Source organism: Ochotona curzoniae, unplaced genomic scaffold (genome assembly GCF_017591425.1).
Source record: "Ochotona curzoniae isolate NIBS_2020 unplaced genomic scaffold, NIBS_Ocur_1.0 contig_605, whole genome shotgun sequence".
Lineage (NCBI taxonomy): Eukaryota > Metazoa > Chordata > Mammalia > Lagomorpha > Ochotonidae > Ochotona > Ochotona curzoniae.
In genome coordinates this window covers 2,574,974-2,600,659 of record NW_024466491.1, presented here as the reverse complement: position 1 = coordinate 2,600,659, position 25,686 = coordinate 2,574,974, and the positions used below count along the sequence as shown (strand labels likewise).

The 25,686-nt window shown below is 64.1% G+C and overlaps 1 protein-coding gene across 3 annotated transcripts; it reads right to left on the bottom strand.

Annotated features, from left to right (window-relative positions):
- Nucleotides 1-41: 41 nt before the first annotated feature.
- On the bottom strand, nucleotides 42-24,689 carry SBNO2 (strawberry notch homolog 2). Of its 3 annotated transcripts, none has more exons than XM_040990601.1 (32): nucleotides 24,614-24,689; nucleotides 16,859-17,077; nucleotides 16,532-16,605; nucleotides 16,268-16,379; nucleotides 10,049-10,210; nucleotides 8,339-8,422; nucleotides 8,142-8,238; nucleotides 7,873-8,027; nucleotides 7,661-7,794; nucleotides 7,454-7,544; nucleotides 7,185-7,328; nucleotides 6,607-6,724; nucleotides 6,387-6,492; nucleotides 6,006-6,159; nucleotides 5,328-5,504; nucleotides 5,084-5,181; nucleotides 4,771-4,853; nucleotides 4,183-4,374; nucleotides 3,925-4,094; nucleotides 3,638-3,769; nucleotides 3,339-3,474; nucleotides 3,145-3,257; nucleotides 2,985-3,056; nucleotides 2,781-2,889; nucleotides 2,581-2,655; nucleotides 2,263-2,406; nucleotides 1,656-1,750; nucleotides 1,488-1,580; nucleotides 1,270-1,401; nucleotides 1,092-1,168; nucleotides 811-1,001; nucleotides 42-718 (listed from the first exon to the last, which is right to left on the bottom strand). In XM_040990601.1, exons 2-32 carry the CDS (start codon nucleotides 16,952-16,954, stop codon nucleotides 330-332), a joined length of 4,005 nt encoding a protein of 1,334 aa, XP_040846535.1. In that variant the 5' UTR covers nucleotides 16,955-17,077; nucleotides 24,614-24,689; the 3' UTR covers nucleotides 42-329. The 3 variants fall into 3 exon arrangements, with proteins under 3 accessions (XP_040846535.1, XP_040846536.1, XP_040846537.1); XM_040990602.1 differs by lacking the exon at nucleotides 24,614-24,689 and adding an exon at nucleotides 23,764-23,780; XM_040990603.1 differs by lacking the exons at nucleotides 16,268-16,379; nucleotides 16,532-16,605; nucleotides 16,859-17,077; nucleotides 24,614-24,689 and adding an exon at nucleotides 12,017-12,153.
- Nucleotides 24,690-25,686: the final 997 nt, after the last annotated feature.

Genomic DNA, 25,686 nt, shown 5'->3' with positions numbered 1-25,686 from the left:
CCCAGCGCCCCAGGTCACGAAGGCGTGTAGGTAAAAGGCATGTTTATTTTAAAAAAGACCTTTACATATGTACACTTATTTTTTTATAAATACATAGAAACTAGGGTCCCCACCCCGACTCCAGGGGAGGCCGCCTGAGGGGACAGCAATAATTTAGGGAGCAGGGGGGATTGCATATATTACGGGGTCTGCCCCAAGGACCCCAGCCACGCCGAGGGGCGAGCACCTGGGGCTTCCTGAGTTTGCAGCTCCCGCAGCCGCGCCTCACGGGTCCCGGGGTGCGGGGCGGGAAGGCACTGCAGCGGCAGTGGGGCTGCCCGCGAGGCCGCCTAAGAGCTGGGGAAGGGTGGGCTGAACTGGATGACGCTCTGGCGCTCCGGGGGTCCTGGGGGCGGTGCTGGCGTGGGGTGCAGTGAGCGCAGCATGTCCTCCAGCACCTCCTTGAAGTTGATGTCGCAGCCCTGGGGTGTGAGCCCCACGGGGTCGGCGCCGGGCACACACTCCAGCGGCGGGAAGGTGAAGCGAGGCGGCGGCAATGGCAGGGGTGGCGGTGGGCAGGGCTCGGCCGGCGGGCTGTAGGTGAGGTCCAGCACCTCGCCAGGGCCACAGGGCAGCTCAAGCGGCCCCCGGGCACGTGCCATCCTGCGCTTCACGTCGGCGTCCATGCGCTGCAGTTCCTGCAGGACGCGCCGCACACAGCCCTCTGGGATCTTGATGCCTGTTGGGGCAGGAGTGGCCATCAGGCGTCCTCAGGGAGTGGAATGGGGTGCCCCAGGCCAGGCAGCCCTGCCGCCACCTCTGGGCACTCACCCACTTGCTTCTTCTGGTCCTTGGTGCGGAGACGCACAATCTGCAGATAGCTGCTGCTGCTGACGTCAGCAATGACAGCAGCCACGCGGCCCCACACACGCAGCAGTGCCCCGCACAGCACGTAGTGGTGGCGCAGCCGCAGGCCCAGCACACACTCCTTGCCCTCCTGCACTGGCCGGCAGCGCTGGTTCCTGGCACAGGGATAAGGTTCTGTTCAGCGTGCCCCCCGCTGCCTCCCCACACCCCCGGGGCAGCCACCCCATGTCCCCCCTGCCGCTCACCAGACCATGTGGCTGCAATGGGTCAGCGAGAAGGCAAAGCCGCTCTCCCAGGGCTCCCGGGCTTCCTCTGCAGGGACCTGCAGGAATGCGCCAGGGGAATAGCATGAGGCACAGCGCAGGCATGGCCCACAGGTGTGTGCCTACAGCATGCGCCCCCCACCTTCACCCCGTGCCCTACCCGGTGGAACTTGCGGCAGAGACTGTCCAAGGTCTCCAGTTGGCTCTGGCGACCAATGTTGGGCTTGTAGATGGTGAAGTGCTTGCCACGGCTCTGCTCGGCCAGCAGGCAGCTGGGCTGGCTCCCTCGAACCTGTAGAGGGCATGGGGTGGTAAGGCGGGGACCTGCCCTCCAGGAGGGCCCCTGTGTGCCCGCGGTGGGGGAGAGGGGGTGGTCACCTTGTAGGACAGGTAGAAGCCGTCATAGGGACCCGTGAGCTCCAGGGACTTGGCCAGCGCGGCCTCCCACTTCAGGCCGCGGTCCACGCTGATCTGCCGGGCACAGGCAGGTCAGCTGGGGTGGTGCGCATGGGCACAGGCAGGGAGGGGCTGGGCGCTCCTTCTCACCTTGTACAAGACTACCTGGCCATCCTGCGGGTGCCCAGGGGCCAGGAATACCTGCTGACTCTCCTCATAGATCTCCTCAATGCCGGGGGCCAGGTCTGAGGGTGTGGGGGGGAGGGGGAGGGCATCAGGGGCCTTGAACCCTCAGCTCCAGTCAGGCCCAACCCCAAGTGCATGAGGGGACCTGAGTCAGCCCCCCTGGCCATCATCTGTGACTCTGTTGGTCATAGGCAGGGTGCCCATGGCAGCCAGTGGGGACCAGGCTAAACCTGGGGACCCTTGCTTCTCGGTGGTGGCCATCACCTGGGGTCCCTCTGAGTAGGTTACTGGTGCTTCAAATAGCCCAGCTCTCTACCCCCTGCAGGCACTCATGTGGCACATGTGGGCAGGGCATGGGGGATGGCAACTGGTTATTTGGGGCACATGTGAGGGGGGCCGGGAAACAGGCTGTCGTCGGGGGGTCTGTGTGAGGGGGCCCGGGGTACTGGCTGTCATGGGTCATGGGGGGTCAGTGTGAGGGGGGCCAGGGAACTGGCAGTCTTGGGGGGAATTGGCTGCAGTGGTTCTTAGGGTGGCATCCCCCCAGCCGGGCTCGGCTGGCATTGCTCACCCAGGATGCCCATGTCGTACTTCCCCTCCTTCTTGTCGGCAGCGATGAGGTGGTCGAAGGTGTCGGAGAAGTACTGGAAGAGCGCGTTCTGCTTGTGCACCTCCAGGCCCAGGATGCGGTTCAGGAACTTGGGGATGGAGCAGTCTGGGGGTGGGGTGGGACTGAGCTTCAGCCCAGGCCTGCCCACAGTCCTGCCTCATGTGGGTGGGTCTTCAACCCAGCCCTGCCTCCTTGGGGTGAAGTTTTAACCCAGCTCCCGCCTCCTGGGGGCAGAACTTCAGGCCAACCCAGGCCAGCCTCCTGGGGAGCAGATCTCACCTCTGTCCACATCCAGGCATCCTGAGCGCAGCTCCCGCCCACCGATGCCGACAGACAGCAGGCCCTGCTTCATGTCTGCGGTGGGGCGAGGGGGGTGTCACATTGGGTCCCGCCAGTCTGGGCAGGCCACCTGCCCTCTCCTGCAGCAATCCAGGGCCACCCCCTGCTGTCACAGGACAGAACACAGCACCCCAGCTCACCCCTGAAGAAAGCGGCATCCCCTCCCGGGTAGCTCTGGGGTAAGGGCACTTTGTTGTCCGTCTGGTTCAGGATGGTGGTGAGGACACAGCTGAGGGCCCGGGCTCCATACTGGGTGGGGAGAGCAAGCCAGGTGAGATCTCCTCAGCCCTGAGGTCAGAGCCCCCACCCTGGGGTCAGAGCCCCCAGCCCTGTCTGCCGGGTACCTTGTTCTCGAAGTTGTACTTGCTCAGGTCGCGGGACTCGGTGGCACGGCGGTCCCCATGGGTCAGGGCGCCCTATGGGTAGGTGGCGATGTCTCAGATTGCCTGGGTTCTCCCTGGCTCCCGCCTCCCTCGGCCTCAGCAGCCCTCTGGCCCTGCTCACCAGACTCTCCAGCCTCTTGGCCACGATGGAGGCGAACCTGCGCTCACCAGCCAGCTCTGAGATGAGGAAGATGTACTCGGGCGCCGAGACCTGGTTGGACCTGTGAGTGCGGCCTGGAGGCGGAGTGTGTGTCAGAGACAGGGAGCCTGGGAGGGCAGCCTGGTGGAGGGACAGGCTGGGGAGGGCGAACTCACCAAACTGCTGGATGGCACGGTCAGCACTCCAGGGCAGCTCCAGAGTCATGTGCACGCGGCGGCGCTGGTTCAGGACCCGGCGGTCGGCTTGGAGGGAGACACCCGAGCTGGACGCTTCTGAGATGATGGCCACCAGCTGGGGCAGCGACCGGTCAGCAGGACAGGCCTGTCTACCGAGCCCCTCCGCGCCCAGCTCAGCACCCAGCCCTGGACCACTAGGGAGTGATGGAACAGAGGGAGGCCTCCTACACACACCTGTGCGCCCCTTCCCGCCCCACTCGGGCCCCCAAGGCCCCCACCTTCTCGCCACTCATGAAGCGCTGCTTCTCTCGGAGGTTCACGTGGTCGATGGACAGGCCCTGCTCCGCCCGCGACTCGAAGGCCACCGTCCCGTCGGGCCGGGACACCACACGGCCCTTCCTGCCGGTCATCTGTGGCCAGAAAGGGCAGCCAGGGTTACGGGCTGTCAGTGTGCCTGGCCAGCCAGGCGCCTTACCCATAAAATCGGCTTCTCTCTGATTAGGGCAAGACTGTGCTTGGCACAGGCAGGGACCCAGGGCAGCCAGCAGGGGGATGCCGCACCCACCTCAGCCACTCGCTCAGGCCCCCCGAGCCGGTCGATAAGCTCATCCAGTGTGTTGACCGGCAGCTCCCGACCCAGAGCCCGCACTTTGGCCAGCAGGTCCTGTTTCAGCCGCTCCACTCGCTCCAGGACACCGGGGCCTTGGGCATCTCTCTGCAAGGAGTACAGGGGACCTGCGGGGACAGGGTCAGGTGGCTGTTAGGCACAGTGAGGTTTGGGGTGAGGGTGGCCAGGGCTGGGGTCCTTCCCCTGAGGCCCCACCTCGCTCATCAGCAGCTGGCCCGGTGGCATCCACTATCACCACATCGTCGTCCAACAGGGACTCGGGAGAGGAGTTGAAGTCGCTGTCCAGGCCGCCGTCTGACTCGGTGCTGCTATCATCGCTGATGCGAATCACGCTGGACACCTCCAGCGCTGGCCGGGCAGCCTTGGCCCCACGGCCCCGCGGCCGCCCTGTGAGGCAAGGCCAGGGCTTGTCTCTCACTGCCAGAGCCCCCTGTGGGGAGACGCCCTGGCCTGCAGACTTCCCAGCTCAGGATCCAGAGCCCACAAGAGCCCACAAGTGCCCCAGGACCCAGAGGAAGGGACAACAAGATTGTCCATGCTCATGCCCTGGCCCAGGCAGGTGCCGGCCAGAGGAGGGAGTGCCCTAGGGGGACCTGCTCCAGGGGCCGAGGACACATTGTCCCCAAGGGCCTATGGATGCTGGCTGGCCCTGTGCTCCTCCACAGGGAAGGGCTCACACTGCATGGGTGTGGGGCTGGGTGTGACCCCATGGGCCGGGGGTGCATTGGGCTGGGACGTGACCCCATGGGCCGGGGGGTAGTGTAGGGAGGGGCGTGCGCTTACGTCTCCTCTTGTTCCCCACTCCTCGCTCGCGGCGTCTCCTGGCTGAAGGAAAGTGCTTCTGAATGAGTGACAGGAAGACGCCCCTGCCAGTGAGAACCAGTGAAAACCAGTGAGGGCCAGCGAGAGCCAAGGAGAACAGGGTTACTCCAGCAAGGGCAAGCCCTGGGCCAGGAGGGAGGGAGCCAGGGACAGGCAGAGCAGGAGATGGACATCCAGGAGTCTCCCATAGCTGCGGGAACCTCCCACAGCTCCCCAGGGCCAAGCGGGTGACCCAGCGGGGATCCCCTGACCCCTGGAAGGACCGTGCACCCACTCGGCAGCAGAGACAAAGCAGTCCAAGTGCCCGTCATTTTCGTCCAGCACCTCACGCGTACGCGCTTCGCCTGTGGACTGCAGCCCGATGACCACGCACTGCAGAGAGCGGGGACGCGGCTGTGAGCCGGGCTCTGAGAGAGGGACCGCCGGCTTCCCACCCAGGAGGGGCAGGCAGGGAACAGGGACACGGCTGTGAGCCCGGCTCTGGGAGGAGCAGGAGCAGGCAGGCCTGGCTCACTGACCTTGTCGCGGGCCAGCTCCTCACGGGCCAGCTCCACCAGGCGGTGCACCTTGGCAGCAATACACAGGTACTTGAAGAAGCGCTGGTGGGCCGACCAGAACTGGCCCCACAGCGACTTGCGGGACTCCAGACCGGTCCAGTCGGCGGCCTGCTGGAACACGGCCAGGGCCTCGGCCCACTGCAACGGCAGGGGACAGGCTGAGCTGGCTGCAACCGTCACACATGGGGTGGCACAGTGCAGGGCCCAGCCAGCAGGGTTGGGGGCCACACCCAGGGGGTGTTCCTAACAGAGCTGGGGGGTAGGCTCAGGGATGCTGCTCCACCTGCATCCACCTTTGCGGGTGGAACCCAGGACAGACCCTGGCTGAGTCCCACCCACAAAGAACCCCCAACACTCAGGCAGGGATGGGGCTCGAGGGCTTCCCCTGTGTAGGCAACAGCATGCAGGAAGTCTGGCAGATGGCCCACGCAATGTGGATCCCGAAAAACAGGCACAGTTCATTCCTGCATCAGCAGGTATATGTACACCCCACATCCCCCACTGCTGACCCTGGGCTGTGATGGACAGGCCCATGCTGGCTCCACCCCCGAGGCTGTGATGGACAGGCCCATGCTGGCTCCACCCCCGAGGCTGTGATGGACAGGCCCATGCTGGCTCCACCCCCGAGGCTGTGCTCACCAGCAGAGCTGCCCGGTTGTAGACACGCTCAAAGGCAGGGGGCAATGGGATCTCCTCGATGCGGAAGGTGACGCCTGAAAAGCTAAGCTGGCGGGCAATGTACATGCCGCTGACCTTCATGTCCATGGCCACGATCTCCATGGCACCCACGCCCCTGCAGAGAGTACAGGCCTCCTGAGCCCACCTCCCACGCCCCTGCAGAGTGAGCCCACCGGCCAGCAGGCAGGGATGGCAGGCCATAGGCCCCCTGGGCCCACCACCCAGTGGGCTGACTGCTGCCAAGGACATAGGCCTTGGTGGCCACAGCGAACGTCCTGGCTGAGGTGGAGGGACGGGACCCCAGGAGCTCTGGGGGTGCGGTGGGGTGGGGTGGGACCTCACCTCTTCTCAATGGCATGCAGGAAGTCATCAAAGGTGCGGAAGGGTGTTCCCTCCCCCCAGATGCCCAGGCGGCTCATGTAGATCATGTTGCGGGGCTCCGAGGCACCTGTGCAGAGCATGGGAAGCGGCCTCAGCTCCCCAGCCCGGCCAGGTTAAGGCAGGGGCCCCAAGGCCAGGGAAAGGGGTCAGGGTGTCAGAGGGGAGGCCCTGCAGGGCTGACCTGTGGCGCTGGCATACACCACCCTGGCCAGCGGCAGCTTGTTCTGCAGGTCCAGGACAGCCTTGCCCATCTTGGTGGAGCTGGCGTTCTTGGCCTTGTGACACTCATCAAATATAATCTGGGGCAAGTGTGGGTTAAGGAATGTTCTAGGACACTGTGGGCTGGTGAGACCACACGTACAGCTTCACACACATACAGCCGCCTGTGAGGAGTCGGCGGCCTCTCAACCCAGGGACGGCTGTGTTCCCATCACCCTCACTTGTCCATGTGCAGGAACCCCTTGGGCACGGCCCATGGTACGGGGGGGGATGTACTTGTCACTATGGCAGTGATATCGCAGCGGGCACGGGGGCGTATGCCCCGGGCGAGGGTGGGCCCAAGACATGGTCCTGTCACTGCATGACTAGATGCCCAGGCCCCACTCCAGGAGGTCAGGGTATGAGCTAACCAAATAAAGGGACATGGGAACCCAGGACAGAGTCCAGCCTGGAAGATAGGGCCTCTCCCCGCTGCCCCTTCCAAGTCGCCATAGCGAGCTCCTCCCACCAGGATGCCCAGCCCCCCACCGGCTCGGATACAACGCCATCAAAGGCCTCCCCGCACCACTCCAGGATCTGCCGCAGGCGCGTGCGGTGCTGGCCGCCGGCCTGGCTCTCCCCGATCAGGGCCGAGTAGGTGGCGAAGAGTACGCCTTCTGAGGTAGTGTTGTCACCATACTTGATCTGGGGATAGATGGGGGTGGGATGGGGTGGATGGGATTCAGTATGCTCCTGCCCTCAGCTCTGAGGCCCTGTGCAGCCCCGCCCCTAGGATTCCCAGCAATGTGGTAGCAGCTGGCACCCTCTACCTTGCTGAGCGCATGCACGGCGATGCCCGGGGCTTCAATGTCCCGCAGGTCACGCTCTGCATCGTACTTGAGGTCATTTGAGACACTGAACCTGGAGGGGGTAGGGGGTGGCTCAGGTGCGCAGCATACCCCTGCTTCCCCACGCAGCCTGGCCGCCCCCACATCCCCCTGCTGCCCCCTCCCTGCATGCTCACGCCGGCCACTCACCATAGCGCCTTCTTCCTGCCCCGTAGATGGTTCTCCAGGATGATGCCGGCCACCGTGCGGCCCTTGCCCACGCCGGCGCCATCACCTATCAGGAAGCCGGCACGCTGCCCGCTGGGAAGCAGGACCTCATGTTGCTGTGGGGAGGCAGAGGGCAGTCAGGACCCACGCAGGGTTGGAGGGTTGCTGGACCTGCCCCTTGGGCGCCAGCTCACCTGGCAGGCGTAGGTGATGGCCTCGAGCTGCAGGGCCGACAGAGCGGTGCTGTCCGTGGTGGGCAGGGCCAGGGTGTAGGTGACGTCAGGCGGCGGCACGCTGGAGAGCGTGCTAGTCTCCACTACACGGTCCGGGTGCTGCCTCCCGAGCTTGGCTGTGTGACGGGGATGGGCAGGATTGTAAGATCCCGGCTTGAGGGGGCCCATGCCCAGCCAGAGCCCACGGGGGCAGGGGCACTGCGAGTGCTGTGGGGGTCTGGGCTGCTCACACTTGGAGGGCACATAGTCTGCGTAGGTCTCTGCGTGGCCCAGCTCCTCAGCTTCTTCCTCCTCAGCCTCCTCCTCCTCCTCTGGCTGCGTCTGTGACTGGACACAGGGTAGAGGTCAGAATCCAGGGCACCGCCCTGCACTGTGCTACCCGGGCAAGGTCCCTAGGCAAGCCGGGGAGCCTTGCTGGAAAACTTACCTGGTAGCTGACAAGTAGTGGGGTGTTGGGCAGGGTGGGCACGGGGTCCTGAAGGCTGGAAAAGGCCACACCGGGTGGGAAGAGCTGGGGAGATGACGTGCAGTCAGTAGTGGCAGGGCCACAGCATGCCCTGGGCACCCTGTGGCCAGCAGCCTACTCCCCCACCTGCTCCTCCAGGCTGTACCCGGCGAGTACCCAAGACAGACCAGGTCCCTGCTGTGTTCAGGAGGCCCCCAGGAACAAAGGCCATAAAACCAGCAGGTCACCCTGCTAGTAAGCAGGCCGCAGCAGCCCCTGTGGACAGATGGCAGGTCGGGCAGTGCAGCGTGTAGCACACACAAGTTATGACCACCGATCACCTGAAGCGTGTGGCCCACCCTGGGTCCTCACCACTGAGCACGCAGCCTGAGCCTGCAGGCAAGCTGGACGACCCAGAGCTGTGGGGCCCAGGAAGACCGGAAGTGGCCAGTCACACCCACCATCCAGATCCCAGCACTGAGGCCAGAGGAGGCTGCGTGGTCGGGGTAGATGGCGTCTGTGTTATTCCAAACCATCTCCCCTTGTACGTGCAGGTGCACGGGGCCAGCAGAGTGGGCGGCCTCCAGCGTCATCAAGATGCTGCCTGGACACTCCATCGGGGGCTTTGGGTACCCTGTTAATACACACCCAGGGGGGCAGCAGGCGCCAGCCCGAGTCCTGGGGTTCCTGCAGCCCACGTGGGAGACCCTGTGGTGGGGGTCCTGCTGCTGTGGCCATTTGAGGAGTGAACAAGCCACTAGATGGAAATTCTGTGTCTTTCAAATTTAAAAATTGACAAAGGAAAAAAAAGAACTGGGGGCGGGGGGTCCCCTGGGCCTTGTTGGGGGTGAGTAGTGCTCACAGGTGCTGTGGCTTACGATGGCCAGGACATGGGAAACAGGGTTGTGGCGGCCAGCAGCTCTGTGCTCAAATTCCACCTCTTTTTTTTTTTTTCCCCCTCAAATTAACAAAAAATAAACAAACAGATGCGGCCGAGTTCCCGGAAGGCTGAGTCAGGCTTCCCAGCCGGGTTGGGGGCCTCAAGTTTCAGGCACCCCCGCATGTCCACTTCAGGCGGTCCAGCCCTGTACCCTGGGTGCCTGGTGTCTCCTGGAGGGCCTGGCACAGCCTAGACAGGGGGCAGGGGGCCTGGCACTGGCCAGGCCTGCCCACTCTGTCCTCCCCCGGACAGGCCCCACAGCTACCCACAGCCTGATGGGGCCCTGGTGACCTCACCCACCCACCTGACCAGCACATGGCCAGCGCTGGCCCAGAACTCCAATAGGCTTTAAATGTGTCATTTTGTGGCCAGCACATGCTGTCTCCCTGGCCTGTCCCTCCTGGCCCTGGTAGTGCCGCCCCTTGGGCTCAGCCTTGCACTTGTGGGCCCATGGGGATGCCCCCCATCATGTTGGTCCTACTCACTCTGGGCCAGGAGCACTTCCAGTCTTGACACCCTGGCGTCCCTGAATAGGCCCAGCATCCCCCACGGTCCGTATCTAACTTGGCCTTTTTGTATCTGTGTGACCAATAGCTGTCCCCCCGCAGGGCCGGCCTTGGCTCTGACCCTACCTACACTCAGCAGACCCTCAGCCCCCTGCCTCATGCATCTGTGATGCCCCTGGAGCCCCCCTGAGCGGCCAGCAAGCTGGGGCAGGCCCACCAGTAGACAGGCCTGGGGGACGCACTGACCTTGTCCTGGGCGGGGGAGGAGGTGCTCACGTCCCAGATGGTAGGGACTTGGCTCAGGCTGTCCACCGGCAGGAAATCAGACGTGTCCACTATATCCGACAGTGAGTCCACCGATGAGGACAAGATGGAAGCGGTGGATAAGTCCTCTAAGTAGGAGGGGTCCTAGGGGACGGGCCAGAGGGGTGGGATGAGTGGGGACGCAGGGGGATGGGATGGAGGAGCGGGCTGGTAAGCAAGGACACAGAGAGCGCCGGAGGGGCAGCCGGTGAGTGGACACCCCAGGTGGACAACACATGGCCCAGGCACATGGCAGCCCTGAGCAGACAGGAATGAGGTGAAGTGTAGAGGGCCCCAGGAATGCCATGGGGAGACACAGACACACAAGGCCACATGACGTGGGCTCCACGGACAGGAAGGAGTAGGGGGCGGGGTGACTGCTCTCGGGGGCAGGACTGGTTTTGGAAGATGGAATGTTCTAGAACTACAGATGAGTGCCATGAGGATCCCCCCTCAGAGAAGAGCAGCCATGGGGGTCAGCAGCAACCAGCACCTCCTGGTGGGGGCTGGAGCAGCCCCATGGGTTGATCACAGACAGGCTGCAGCAGGGGGAGGGAGGTTGCTGCTTTCCCAGTCACCCCAGCAGGGCTGGGGGTGATAACACCCCCTTTTGTGGGGATCCGTCCCTGAGCCTTGAGCTGCACACGGGATGGGAGCAGTCCCAGTGCAGGACCCCCAATCCGCCCTCAGCCCTGATGGGATGGGGGCACAGCAGTGTGCCCGACAAGTTGTGACCCTAGAATCCCTGGCTCCTAGTGTCCCCCGTCCCGAGGAGCAGCAGGGAGGTGCCACACACACCCCCCCCCCCGCCTTGTGGCTGCAGCCTGGCACTGCCCTGCCAGCCAGGGGAGGTGCAGCCCACAGGTATCCCCTGTGCCTGGCCACCACTGTGTCCCACTCTCCTGCCTGTGGGGGGGAGCAGAGGGCAGCACGCTGACCACAGTGCTAGGGCCGGCAGCCTGAGCCTCCCCTCACTTCTCTAGCCCCATCTGGTTTCTCACAGTTGGTGGGGAGTGCCAACTGGGGCCTCTCAGCCCCCTGGATACAGGCAAGGTCCCCGGAGAGGAGGCAGGCAGGGCTCTGTAGCGGGTCTGGGGTGGAGTGGGGGCGTGGGACAAGGAGGGGACAGGGTCTGGCCCTGGGTGGAGCGGGCCTGCCTCAGGGCACATCCCCTGAGCTCTCAGTAGGGGAATGAGGGTGGGAGGGAAGGGGGGCCACTAGGCGCCCCACTGTGGCACTGCCCTCAGCCTAAGACCAGGAGGACCACCACAGGTCTAGGAGACCCCCACCAACGTCCTCCACCCCAAGCCCCCTGGCCAGTGGGAATGGAATTGTCTTAGCCCACAGGGGCCAAAGGCAGGAGGGGGAATGGTGTAGCCTGAAGCAGGCTGGCTGTGTGTGGCCACTGGGCAAAGCCCAGTAGGGGAGTAGGCGGCTGGCCTGAGGCTCCAGGTCAGCTCCCAGATACTGCACCTCCTGCCCTGGCCAAGGGCCATCCCTGGACCAGCCATCCATCCCCTCCTGGTCTCAGTGGTCCAACAGGGCAGGAGGCAGCCGCAGCACCAGGTCCCTTCACCCCCACTCCAGGCACCTTTACCCCTGCCTGGGCTGAGCCCCCCCATTCCAGAATGCCTGGGACAGGTCTCCAGGCTTGGCAGGGGGTGGACACCCCCCCCCCCCACATTCTGGTCCTGGTGGCCCCAGAAAATGGGTCCCACCTATGCCATTCCTGCCCCTCCCATTTGGTGTCCCCCAGGGGACCCAAACACCACCCCCCACCCCCAGCTTATGGCTGTAGCCCCCCCTGCTCCTGACGCCGGCGGGGGCGGGCTGGCAGGTTGCAAGTTCCTGAAGTTCCACCACAGTGGTGTGGGGGACCCTTCCCAGGCTCACTCCCGCCCGCGTTGCTACCTTGCTGAGGGCTGCGAACTGTAGCCAAAACTGCAGCTGGGACATGGCCGAGGTGCGTGGGGGGCTGCGCCGGCTGCCGGACAGGTCCCCCTGGCAGAGCCGCGGGCAGCGGCTGCCTCATGACCACCAAGCTGCTGGCGGCGGCGGCAGCAGTGGCGGCTCGGGCTGCATTTGCATGTGAGTTTAGTCACCGCGGCGCGCGCCTACTTCCTCTAAGCCGGGGCTGACTTTCAGGAAATGATGCCTGCCTGGTAAGTCAGGGCGATTCCTGGCAGGCAGGGCGATTCCTGGATGGGGCGGAGGACAGTCAACAGAGCCTGGCCCAGCTGGGCGCGCCCGCGGCACCGCAAGCAGGCACACGGCCCAAGGGACTGGGTGAGGGGCGGAAGCAAGGAGTTACCCCTGGCCCACCAAACTCCCAGTTTCCCTGCAGCAGTGTCTGAGGCTGGCCCATCCCAAGGGCCCTCTCTCTAGTCCTGCTCCCCAGGGGACCTCTGGTGGGGTTCTCTTTTCCCCTCCCCGCCCCCAGCATGGCTATACAGGACTCCGGGGCTGATTTCATGGGACAGGCAGGCAGGACTCCGGGGCGGGGGCACTGGAGACTCTGATCTGTCCTTTACCAACCACTGGAACAGAGACCTGACCCAGCTCTGACCCAGAGGAGGGAAAGGGGTGTGCTCTGGGGAGTCTTCCCAACCCCTGACCCTTGAGATACTGCGAGGCATGACCCACGGAAGCCAGCTAGGGCAGCCCAGGCCCTGCCGGCAGTGGGGCAGGGGTGGGAGTGAGCTGGCCGCCACCCAGGAGCCCAGAGACATGTGTCCAGGCCTGAGGGGGCAGGGCTTGCAAGGAGAGCAGCATGGGGATCCGGCTGAGGCCAGCACAACCCACCGCCCCTACCCACTGCAGGGATGACAGCGCCACCTGCCATGCAGCCCTCCCCTGCCTGCCCTGGGACCTGCGCTGGGTACCCCGGCAGCCAGGAGCAGGGTCCACCTGCCGGCAATGGGCACATATGGCATGGTCCACACACACATGGGGACTTTGAGGGGGTGAGGAGAACGTTCCAGAAACTGAGTGGTGACGATGATTAAATTGCTCTGCAAGTACTGTTGTAACAGGGTGGATTTGGGGGGTTTGTGAATTTTGTCTCCACTTTACAAAGAAGGGGCAGGCCCTGGGTACAGGCTGGGGAGCCCGGCACAGCCCATACTGAAGTCATCTTGGAGTCCTGGCTCCCCCACAGCCACTCCAAACCCCTACTAGTGAGCCTGCAAGGCTGTACCGGGGACTCAGCCACCTGGGCCCTGCCACGAGGGGTGGGGACCCCTGGTGCAGTCCTGGCTCCTGACTTGCACTTGGCCTTTTGGAGGCATTCAGAGAACCCACAGGTGTAAGCTCTCTCTTCAAATGGAAATGTGAGACAGAAAAGAGAGACACAGGACAAAGGCAGGTGACCCTGCCATCTGGACTCCAGGCGCTGCCTCTGGAATAAGCCCAGAGCTGGGCAGCTGGAGGGGGGTCTGTTTGCCCAGAGGACACACCTACAGCACTCCCACTTGGCCCGGGAGCACCTTGCCCACTCCAAGCCCTAGATCAGTTCTGTCCCTGGGCTGGATCCAGCCCACACCAGCTGTGCTGTGGCTGCTGGGGAGAAGGGCTGAGGGCCAGCATGAAGGTGGGACAACACGAGGCAGGGCAGCGAGGCAGGAAGTATCCTGAGCGGAGGGGGGAGGGTTAGACATGGGAGGCTGACCACTGCGGGTCCGGTCTGGGATGGACACTGTGGCATGGCTGGGGTCTCACTTCTCCGTGAGGCGGGCCACTCTGGCACAGGGCTGGGCCACAGCAGCAGCTTCCTATCAGAACTCCCTTCTGCTGCCGGGAACCAGGGGGCACGCGAGCCGGGCCCCTGATCCTGCAGAGCAGTCGGTGGATACCACGGCCCCGCACTCTCCCACACTGTGAGCTCAGCCAGGCTTCCCAGAAGCCCCGGGCTGGCAGGCAGCGTCGTTCCCGGACCTGCTCTCCACTCAGCGCTGCAGCCCTGGGGGACGCTGGTGGGCAGGGGAGGGGCGAGGGCGTGAAGGGAGGTGGCTGGCGAGCCCTGCAAGGGCAGTGCCCACCCTGGGGACCAGCAGCAAGGACAGGCCTGTGGGACACAGCCGCGCCCTGAGCACCCCCCCCCCCCCAGGACGTCTTAGTGACAGGCCAGGAGAGGCCCAGGGAGTGACGTGAAGGGGAGGTACAAAGGACACCTCTAGTGGGTTGGTGTGTGGATGGAGGGCAACCAGGTGTGGGCGTGGCACCAGGCCCAAGTTGGTCCACAGAGAACCTGCCCAACTGACAGTGCCCATGGCTCTGCAGCTCCACACCTGCATATCCATACCTGCACCTACACCTGCACCCCACATCTGTACCCCTACCTTCAGCTCCACACAATTGCGCCCCACACCTGCACCACACCTTGCAGCCTTCTGCTCTGGGCTCCCTACTGGGCCTTCCCCCGACGCCCGAGCTGTCCAAGGATGCTGATTCAGTACACGAGAGTTTGAAGTTGGCTGGCAGGCCTGCACCACTGAGCCCACCATCCTGGAGAAGTAAGCTGAGACAGGACTGGGCGTGCTCGGGGTGGGGGCGGCTACACCCCAAAGCCAAGGATCCTAACAGCATGGAGCAGGTCGTGGCCAGCACCTGTTACCACACGGCGAATGCTTGCGCACTCTGCCTTACTGGGCACACAAAGGGCACTGAGCCGTGGAGCAGGGGCCACAGAACATGGCTGTGGGCACCAGTTCCAGTTCAGCTGGTCCACTTCCTGTCCAGCTCCCTGCTTATGGCCTGGGAAAGCAGTGGAGGACGTCCCAAAGTCTTGGGACCCTGCACCCATGTGGGAGACCCAGATGGAGCTCCGGGTTCCTGGCTTTAGATCGGCTGTTCTGGCTGGTGCAGCCAGCTGGGCAGTGAACCAATGGATGCAAGATCTGTCTTTCCCACTCTGTAACTCTGCTTTTCAAATTAAACGGAAAACCCCCATGACTGGTCTGCTAGGAAGGAGGGAGGGAACAGACCAGCTCAGCTCCCCGACAGCAGGGTGACAGCGCAGACATGGCAGTTTGTCCTGCCCAAGGAGTAGACCCAGCATGGCCTCCGCATCAGCAGTGGGGACAGTGACCACACGCACTCCCAGGGGTCAGGGTTCCAGTCGTCAACACAAATTGTTCAGACTGCCTGAGCAGTTCACAGGCAGATACCTGTTGTGTGACAGGTGTATCATGGCCACCCAGACCTGAGGCAGCCAGGGTGGAGAACCCAGGCACGGCCTTCACCTGGCGTCCTCTGGTACTGGAGCTCTGTGCCTGGCATGGGGCATGGACAGTGGGGCACAGTGCCCTGGGGAGCCAGCTCCCAGGCCAGGCTGAGGCGCCCACTCTGCCTCCATGGGCAGCCACTAAACAGGAGGAAAGACGAGGATGGCAGGCAGTGGTTCTGCTCTCCCCTCACAGGCCAGGGCCACGCGGGAAGTGGCTTGGGTCAATGGCTGTGGACACGCTTCCCTCCCAGTGGACACTTCCTGCCCCCACCCCCACCCAATTGCAACTCAGCAGGAGGTGGGACTTCTTACCAAGACTTGCACCCTTTGCGCTCTTGAGGGGTCCAAGCTGACACACACCCCTCCTCCCTTCAGTCTCTAACTCAGCCCCTTGGGGATTCTGGGGGGGAACCCAGTCCCTGTCAACCCAGCTACCATGAGACCGGGAACAGATGGGGTTTCCAGGCGCCTAGCTGTCCAGGACACAGCCATACTCTGGGTCTGACTCCTGGGGCAGGAGCATGGGGGCTGCCCACAAGACCACCAGCAAGTCCCTACAGGGACAGACACCAGGCGGCCAAGCTGGGGGAGAGCAGGTGCTTGCGGGCCAAGGGGCATGGTGGCCCAGCAGGTGTTGGCAGCGGGACAGGGTCCAGGGTGTGGGCTGAGTGCCCCACAGTGAGAAGGATGGATAGATGGGAAGACAGGCCAAGAAGGTCATGCTGTGGCCAGCGCAGGGCTGGGTAGCAGCTTCTGACATCCACCCACCATGGAGGAAGGGGAGGCCTGGGAACGAGACACCCATACAGGGATAAGGGGACACCACGCACGCATGGGAGGGGGCTGGCTAGGCCCAACACCGCGGTCCTCAGGCCTTCGGGCACTGACCCGGGGCAGGGCCCTGGCCACCACAGGGCACAGCATCTTTACCCTCCTACCTGAGCAAAGTCTTCATTCTTCGGCAGGAAGCTGGAGGCGGAGGCCACGGGGGCATAGCTGGTGTCCGAGCAAGGCTGGCTTCCGTGGAAGGGGGTGGAGCTCGGGAACAGGCTGGAGGGAGGGACAGCAGGCAGAGGAGATGGGGGTCCCTCCAGGAGCAGGGTGGGAGTGGGGAAAAACCGACCCTACCACAGTTCAGCCTCCAGAGGGGGGTTCCCACAAACGGAGTCCAAGGATGCCCTCCCACACTCCCAGACACTCACTGGTTGTCGGGGGTGTAGGCCTGGGAGAGCGTCGGCAGGCAGGCGCCCCACCAGGGGCAGTGCAGCGGGGCACTCTGCAACAGCAGGTGAGTGTCAAGTGGGTGGGGGTGGGTGCTCCAAGGGCAGGGTGCTCAGGGGTAGGGTGCTCCAGAGGCGGGGCTGGGCCCAGAGGCTCCATGCAGGCCAGGGAGGAGGCGAGGCTCCATGAGCAGCAAGGGTCAAGGATGCTTCCCAAAGCACTGGGGGGCACAGCCAGGCACGGGCCAAGGCCACCCACCCTCCAGGGTAGCATCCCCAGAAGGCAGAGGCCCCACAGGCTCCCCTCACCGGCAAGGCTGGTGGGCTGTAGAGGACACTGCCCGCAGGTGGGGGCTCATGCTGAGGGTACTCCCCGTCCATGGCCAGCAGCCCCACTGCCAGCATTGGGGGGCGGGCGGGGCGCGGGACCCCGGCCAGACGCCAGGCAGGGGGGTCCGGGACCCAAGGTGTCTATCTGGGCGTTTCGCGCTGTGGCAGTGGGGGTGGCACTGGCGGCGGCATTATGTCCTGTGGAGAGATTGAGGGGTAGCGAGATGGCACGTTCTGGGGCAGCTTTCTTGTCACATGCCCAGGGGACACCTGCTGATCACCCCTGGGGCTCACCTGTCACCTGTGGGAGCCTGTCCCCGTACCGGGTGCTAATGCAGTCTCCCCTGTGACAGGCAGGGCCCCACTTCTGAGCAAGGGTGTCCCTGGCAGCCAAGGGGGCAGAGCTCCGAGCTGACCCCGTGCCCCACAGGCTCCGGCCCGAGTGCCCTGAAGAGTCTCAGGCTGCACGCACATAGAGAGAGCAGGGGCAGGCGGGCGGGCCACGTGGGCAGCTGGCCCGGGAAGGCAGGAAGGGGAGGTGCAGCTGCCACTCCCGGCCCAGCCCCGAGTGAAGAAATCTTCGGGACTTCCAGTAACCATGGCCAGCCTCACACCGACAGCTTGTGCAATCACGGGGGCATGGGACGCTGCCCTCGCCCCTTACACCCAGTGCACACACCCGCCTGGACTCCCACCCCAGGCTGCTCTGCCCCAGGTCATCCATCTCTCTCTCACACACACATACATCACTTTCTGCTTGCTGCCTACCACCTACACCCCACTGCAGGCCCCACCTCCTGCCTCCCTCGAGTTGGGGTCCCACTTGGTAGGTCCTCACGAGGGCCACACAGCTACACCCAACAGGGAGTGACCATGTGTGCCTCCTTGGTGGCCCCCGAGGCTCCCAGCCTGTCTGGAAACTGAAGCAGCAAGCCCACGCCCAGAACAGCCCCTGCTGGGGAAAGTTGCTGAGGCCCACGCCGAGTGGCTGGCAATGGCCTGGTCAGGCCCTGGGCCCGATCTGCAGGCTGTCCCTTGGTCCCCCTCCCAGAGCCCCTGACAGGCTGGGGTAGGCATGCCATGCTGGGGCCCCCATGTCCTCCAGGCTCAGGCCCCACATTTTCAGGGGACTGTGTGCCTGGTGCGGGGAGTAGGGAGCAGGGAGGGACAGGGTCATGCGACAGGCTGGCCACCAGCACCACAGAGACAAGAGGAGGCAGGGACCAGGCTGTCACAGCGTGTGGAGCTGGGACACAGTGTGGCGCCCTCCTCGGCAGGTGATGGTCAGCGCTATTCCCCCACCCAGCCACGTGGGCAGGACCCCCAGGCAGAGTGGACATGCATGTCGTGGCCCGTGCAGCCAGGAAACGGAGCCAGGTTCTGACACTAACTCCAGGCCACACCCCAGGGGACCCCAATCATGCAAAAGCCCAAAAGAAGTGAATCCATGGCTGCTGAGGGTGGGAGGGGATGTGTCCTCACCAACTGCCCCTCCCATGCACCCCCCTGGGCCTGCCACACACCCCTCCCTCCTCTCCTGCCTTCAGCCCAGCTCTGCCCAGCACCTCACACTCCCTGCTGTGCCTGCTGTGGGTCAGCACCCAGCCCGCAGCGCCGGCAGCTCTTCCTTGGCCCCACACAGGCTGCGCTCCCGTCCGACCGCTGGGGCGATGCAACTCCTTGGGAAGCGTGCATTCACTCTGAGTGACTCACCCTGAGACTGACTGAGGAGTCAGGTGGCCCCAGCAGGACACCGGGAGGCACGCCCGCCTGCAGGTGACTCTGGCTGCCTCCTGTGCTCTGCTGGGCCCCGCACCAGGCGCCCACCCCGGGAGGACACACTCTCCCTGTGGATGTCAGCTCAGGGCTGGCTGCAGAGGGCAGTCAGGATCCTACGCTCCCACCCGTGGGCTTCAGGCACGGGAGGATCCAGGACCCACGGGACAGGGCAGGGGGGCTTCTGTGACCCTACATGCCTCTACCTGAGGCCTCTACAAGTCCATGCATCAAGGCCATCAAGTCCTGGGCCCAATGGGCAGCACGACCTCCCTACAGACAGATCCTCAGGACTCCTGGGAGATGCCCACATGCCCCCTTCACAGGCTGCAGACCAGCTAAGGGCAGCGCGGGGGGGCCTGGACCAGGCCACCAGTCCTGACACTGCCTATCAGCGCTTCCCAGACACCCCCACTCCAAGGGGACCTCCTGGATGCCAAGGTGGGAATGGGGAGGGGACCAGGCAGCATCCAGAAACACAGTGATCGGAGCTGACCGCCCACCTACCACCAGGTAGTAGAGATGCGGCCTCTCAATCCATAAATAAAATCCATAAATAAATCTCCCCATCCCCCTCTTCCATATATATATATATATATACATGTCAGTAAAACAGGCAGGGTGTGAACAGGCCTTGCCATTTCGCCAGGCTCTTCCGTTTCCGCCGGGCTCAGTCCTGGCTGTTGCGACCATCTGAGCAATGAATGACAGAGAGGGAGAGCTCCCATCCACTGCCTCACTTGCCAGATGACCATAAAGGCCAGGGCTGGGCCAGGACAAACCCAGGAGCCTCTTCTGGGCCCTCTACGCAGGTGCAGGGTCCCAAGGCTTTGGGTCATCCCTCCATTGCTTTCCCAGGCCATAAGCAGGGAGCTGGATAGGAAGTGGGGCAACTGGGACACACTGGAACCTATGTGGGATGCTGGTGCTGTGGATTGAAGTGAAATGTAACCACACTGTGTGCTCACACACCCACATGCAAGCAAGCAGAGGTGGGGAGGCAGCCCAGTGAGCGCCGGCGTCCCGCCTACCTTTAGATGTTGTCAGGATGAGCAAGCCAGTGGCTCCCTCTGTGTTGTGTCGCCATAGCCTGGGAGTGTGGGAGCCCCACAGAACCAGGAAGGCTGACTCCATGCTAAGTGCACAAGCCAGACAGGGAGTGTGGCTGGCCAAAGGGACAGGACCCAGGTGTCTGCCGAGAGGGTGGCTCCAGGGGGCAGGGAGCTTCACCTGCCTACAGCCCCCCATGTGGGGAACCAATTCCGGATCTAACAGTGACTCCAAAGGCCCCCAGGGGCCCGCCTTGGGCGCCCTGTCCACTAAAGCTCCAGCGGAGACTGAGCAGACACAGGTGCAGGTCCCCCTCCCACACACACCTACAGCTGTGATGACGGGCACACAGTGCCCCATAGCCAGAAGACCCTGGGGCAGACCTGGTGGGAGTCCCTGCTGGCCCCTGGTTGCTTCTTTGCCTAATGTTTGCTGCGTGAGTCCCCCTGGAGGTGTCTGAGGTAGGCAGTACCCAGCACAGTGGGTCCCCTGTGGGAGGGCCTCTGCCCCTGGTCCAGCACCCTGCCTGGGGAGGCAGCAGGTGACAGCTCACATGCTGGTGCTCCTGCACCCTCATGGGAGCCCTGGCTGCTGCGGGTGTTTGGGGAGTGACCCAGTGGGCCCAAGATCTCCGTCTCCACCTTTCAGATAAAACGAGCTTACAGGCACACCCCCCCTAGTCCAGAGTATGCTGGAATCATACCCTGGAAGCTCCCCCAGCAGCAGGGCGAGCCAGCTCCCTGGGAGCCCCTAGCAGACAGGGTGCTGGGGGTAAGGGTCATGGCTGCCTAACACTGGGACCTCAAAGTTCTCTGGAGACCCCAGGAACAAAGTAGCCCTGAGCTGCCAAAGACCAGCAGGGGCTCTGCCTGGGCAGGCTCAGCAGTAATTTCACAGGGCTGCTCAGGCGCAGCGCGCGCGTGCGCGCGCGCACACACACACACACACACACACACGGCTCCTGAGGGCTGGGGTGGGGGGAACTGGGCTCCTTGGGGGCACAACATGAGGCTGGCTCCTGGGGGGGGGGCTGAGCTGGGCTCCTCAGGCACACAAAAGGCCAGCTCCTGGGGGCTGGGTTGGGCCAGGGGAGCCTGGACTTCTGGGGCACACAAAGGAGACCGGCTCTGGGACACGCAGGAGGCAGGTTGAGGTGGGGTTTGTTTCTGGAATTTCCAGTTCTGCCGCTCAGCCCAAGGTCTTAAGAGGAAAAGGGGATGCTGTCGCCCCCGCTGCCCGGGTGCCCCCACCCTCGCCAAGCTCCAAGCTCCAAGCCCTGCTGCCCAAGTACCTCCACCCTTGCCAAGCTCTCAGGCTTCTCCCACTGGGTGGAGGGGGGGAGTTGAGCCAGACCTGGACCACAACTCCCTGCAATGTCTGTGTGGCCTCAGCCCCAGGAGCGAGGGACTTGGGTCATTGCAAATCCCTTGCCTTATGGGGGACATGCGTCAACTGGTGCCGTGGGCTCCAGAGCCTTCCCTGGGGGAACAGCTAGGGGCAAAACCCCAAATTCCTGCTGCACCCCAACAAAGCCTCTTCGACCCCAGAAAACCCCCAACTCCCCAGCAGCCCCCACATTGCCCCGAGTCCCGGCAGGTGAGCCAGCAGCATCCCCCCGCCTCCGCAGGCCAGCCACATCCCAGGAGAGAAGTATGTGGGTCTGGACCTGCAGCCCACGATCCCCAGGGACAAGGACTGGGTCAAGGGCTGCTGCCCCACGCCACAGTCCTGGCCCAGGCTGAAGCAAACCGCAGATATGACCGGTGAACCTAGGCCCTGAGAGGGGGGCCCTTGGGGCTATACCCCAAGTGTAGCAACAGCAGAGTTGGCTAGGCATAGCTCCCCAGACCCTGGAACTGCTGCCCACAGAGCAGAGAAGCAAGGAACCCAGGATGTAGGCAGCTGAGGTCCCCAGCCAGGGTCTACCAAGTTGAGGGGGCATTGCACCTGCAGAAGCCCAGATAAGCCAAGAAGCTGGCAGGCAGGCAGGCAGGCAAGCTTCAGGGCAGCCAGCTCTCAGAGGCCATGGCGGGATGGCAGCTCAGGCCATTCCCAGCCGGGGCACACTGGTCCCAGCAGAGGGCCCAGCCAACACGGCTGCCCTCACCTCCTCCCAGCCGCTTTCACTGCCCAGAATGTTACAAGTGACCTTGGCCCGAACTTGGAGACCATCCATGTCAGAGGATAGTGGCTCCAAAGTCAGCCAGCTCTGCTGACAACACTGAGACATGCTGGGCAAGGTGTCACCCCAAGGCCACAGGGACACACGGCCCAGGGGCATGGGGACTCAGTACCCAGGGCCATGGGGACAGAGTACCCAGGGCCACTGGGAGGAAAAGCACAGAGCCACGGGGACACATAGCCCAGGGAAACAGGGACACACTGCCCAGGGCCATGGAGACACATGGTCAAGGACCATGGGGACAAAGCCCAGGACCATGGGGACACACAGCTCAGGGCAACAGGGACACAGAGCCCAGGGTCATGGGGACAAATGGCCCAGGACCACGGAACATAGCCCAGAACCACAGGCACACACAGCTCAGGGCAACAGGGATACAGAACTCAGGGCCATGGGAACACATAGCTCAGGGCCCCGGGGCACATGGCCCAGGAGCACAGGGACACACAACCCAGGGCCACGGGGACATACAGCTCAGGGCCCTTCTCTGCCATCCATCCTTGGAGGGTGTGGGAGATCAGAAGTGGCTTCAGCAGATCCCAGAGCAGGCCCAGGGCTTCCAGACTGCCTGGTTTCTTAGGGAAACCTCCAGTCTGGGTTTGGAGGTGACAGCTTCCCTGGTGTTCTGAAGCTGGGAACTGAGGCCACCACTCATGGCCCCCAGTGGCCACTGAAGCACCCTCACCACACCTAATCGACCCTGTTACAAGCCAGGACAGCCCCCAACGCCTCCCCCCAACAGTCCCTGACCTCCCACGCTCCACGTGGGTCAATGGGTCCTGGGCCTCACACCTGATAAAGCACCACTAAGGCCCCCTGGCCAGCTCCCCTGTGCCCAGGACAGCAGCTGGGGGACCCCCACCCCACTCTGCCAGTGTCCAGCTGAGACCAGCCCAGACCAGCCCCCCCACCCCCACCAAAGAGCCCCTTGGTGATCTTCCATGTCCCCGTTGGCACTCTTGGGAGAGGCCCCTGGGGCAAGGGCCACACCCCGAGGTGAGCATTCAGCAAGGAGCCCACAGCGGACTGGAGGACACAGCCACTCCCGGGGGCCCTGGATGTCCTGGTAAAGGACTTTCTCCTGGAGCTGCCCCACCCTAGCGGAATGAGTCAGTCCCATAAAAATTTACAACCTGCAGCCCCTTGGGCATCCCTGACCTAAGGCCTCTGACCCGGGGCTGCGACCCCAGGAAGTGTGACACACACTTACACACACACACACACACACACACACACCGAGGCCGGCGCTACAGTCCCTAAGTCCCTTTCGGTTTCACTTGAGATCTTAGCTCTTCTGGCTAGAGTTCACTCTGGAGGGACTGGAAGTGCCAGGGGCCACCGCCCTGCCACGCCAGCCCCAGCCCGCCAGCAGCACACGGGCACGAGCCGGGCACTCACCACAGACCACAGACCAGTCCCTTCCCTCCACAGCCCCACTGCAGGTGCAGGTGGGACCCCCACTGCACTCCTTGGCGTGACGGCCTGGGCACACCCACTGCCTCAAGAGGGCCCAGGTCCGGAGCCAGGCCCTCTAAGGGGAGTGGGGGGGGACCCCTCAGCCACCTATTCCCACCTTGCTGCTGCTACATCACCCCTCCCAGGACTTATAACCGTAGGGGCACCCTCTTGATGCCCCAGGTCCAACCAGCAGGTTCTGACCTCTGACCCTCCTAGGCAGCCAAGTCAACCTACATGGCGAGAGCAGGAGTGGGGGGCTGGGCCCTCCCCGAGTCCTTCTCCAGACCCCTCTCACAGGCACACACCTGCACAAACACACAGACACACCTGCACGGCATTACACATGTAACACAGGTGCAAGCCACACACGTGCCTGTACACACACACACACACACACACACACACACAGCACGCCTACCTGCTCATAGCCCCCAGGGCTCTCCCTCTCCATGGAGGAGGAAGCAGATCTCCGTGGCTCAGGGTTCAGGGATGACACTACAACCCCCACCCCAGAAAACACGGAACAAGCTGAGCCCGGCCCACCCCGCCCTGGCACCCGGTGGGGCACTGTCCTGCAGCCAGGTCCCACAGTGCACGCTCCCACCACCACCACCCCGGGGACGCGCCCCCCACCACCTGCATGGCTCCCCCAAACTTCAAGGATCAGCATCCTGAAAGATCAGGCTGCCTGGGGCGGGGTGTCTGTAGCACCCTCAGCCACACACACCCCGCTAGCACCCGCAGCCCAGAGCAGGAAAGACGCTGGGGGGCAGGCCGACCATTCCAGGAAGCCGAGCCCGGGGACGCCCCGGGGGCAGGGTGCCAGCACCTCGGGGGACACCCCTCTCCCAGGCCTCCCCAGCACCCCGAAAGGAAAGCCCACAACCCGCACACCCCGGCGCCCTCTCCCACCCACTCTGGGGGTCCCCAGGGCAGAACCCCCAAGCGCCCCAGCACCCCGAGCTGGGCAGCAGCTGGACCAGGGGAGAGGTCAGGGGTCACCACGGACACCCGCTCTCAGGTCAAGGGGGCTCTGCGGGGGGCGCCGACAAGGGCGGGGTCAAGGGTCAGCGGAGAGGTCGGAGGTCAGCAGGGGCGGCGGCGTGAAGCCACTAGGAGACGGGTGGGGGGTTTCGCCTCCGCCTCGCGCGGGCTCCGGAACCCGGCACCCCCCCACCCCACCCCGGGGTGCAGGTAGGCGGCGCGGGGCCGCAGCGGGGTCGGAGCCGGCGCGGGCTGGGGCGGGGGTCGCGAGCGACGCGCCTCACCTCGGACCCGGATCCGGCCGGGCGCGGAGCCTCTCGGCGGCCGCCGCTCACTTCCGGGTTTCGGGCGCCATCTTGGGGGGCCGCTCACTTCCGGTCACGCCGAGGGGCGTGTCCCACTTGGTTAGGCGGGGCCGTGGGTGGAAGGCGGAGCTTCATTTGACCCCGCCTCTCACTGCCCAGCCAGCGTCCTGGATGCTGAGTGGAAGCGAGGGAGGGTGGCTGGTCAACCAGGGTCTTGGGTTCGAAACCCTCCCGCGCTGCACGAGCCCTGTTTCCCTCCTTCTGAGCTCCTGGGGTGAAGTTGAACCTGCGTCTCTATGCGCCACCCTCCCAAGCTTTGCCCTGCCTAGACCCAAAGCATCCCGGCCAGCCAGCTGTGGGTTCTGCCGTGGCACACAGGGCACCGCCCCCCTCTTCCCCGCACACACACACATAGAGGCATAGGGACTTTCAGGTTGGGCCAGGACCTAGTTCTGGGGCACCTGGTGAAGTGTCAGGGCTTGCCTCCCTGCCAGGAAGAGGGTGGGACTGGGGTTTGGCACAGGAGGGAAGGCCACTGCCTGAGCCTCCCACGTGCCAAACTCCAGTCCGTGAACTAAGTGAGGGCTTGTCTCCTCAGGTCCTCTTCCTGCCTCAGGGTGCCTGCCACTATCCCAGGAGGACAGCTGTCCAGGGGACCCTCAGATGGCCAAGGTCAGGCCTGGCCAAGGGCCCTGGGCTTGGTGAGCAGCCAGCCCTCCCTGTTCCCCGATGGCCAGACCAGTGGGGAGGGCAGCCAGGAGAAGCTTGGAGCCTTGTGGCCGGGAGGGACGAGCCAGTGTTCTCTTCGCTGACTTCTCGGGGGCAGTTGGCCCTGGCCAGGGTGGGCCCGGCCGCGTCCGGAATGTCTAGGGCATTAGTCAGATTTGGGGATTTCCAGGGAATGACAGGAGCTGGCTTTAGGAGCCAGCACAGCCTTGACATACCACCGTGCTGCCGCCTGCTCAGGGCCCCCAGGCTCAGGCACGAAACCACCCCATGCTTCGACTACCCCACCCGGGATTGCGGCTGCTGATGGCCATGATGACTGCAAG

What these genes read in the sequence shown, in the direction of transcription:
- SBNO2 (XM_040990601.1), bottom strand. Translation starts at nt 16,954, where the DNA reads ATGCTGGCAGTGGGGCTGCTGGCCATGGACGGGGAGTACCCTCAGCAT. An exon ending in GCCAGCTGCTGATGAGCGAG is followed by an intron (nt 4,095 to 4,182) that starts GTGGGGCCTCAG and finishes CTGTCCCCGCAG; the next exon opens with GTCCCCTGTACTCCTTGCAG. An exon ending in TCTGCCGCAAGTTCCACCGG is followed by an intron (nt 1,169 to 1,269) that starts GTAGGGCACGGG and finishes GCATTCCTGCAG; the next exon opens with GTCCCTGCAGAGGAAGCCCG.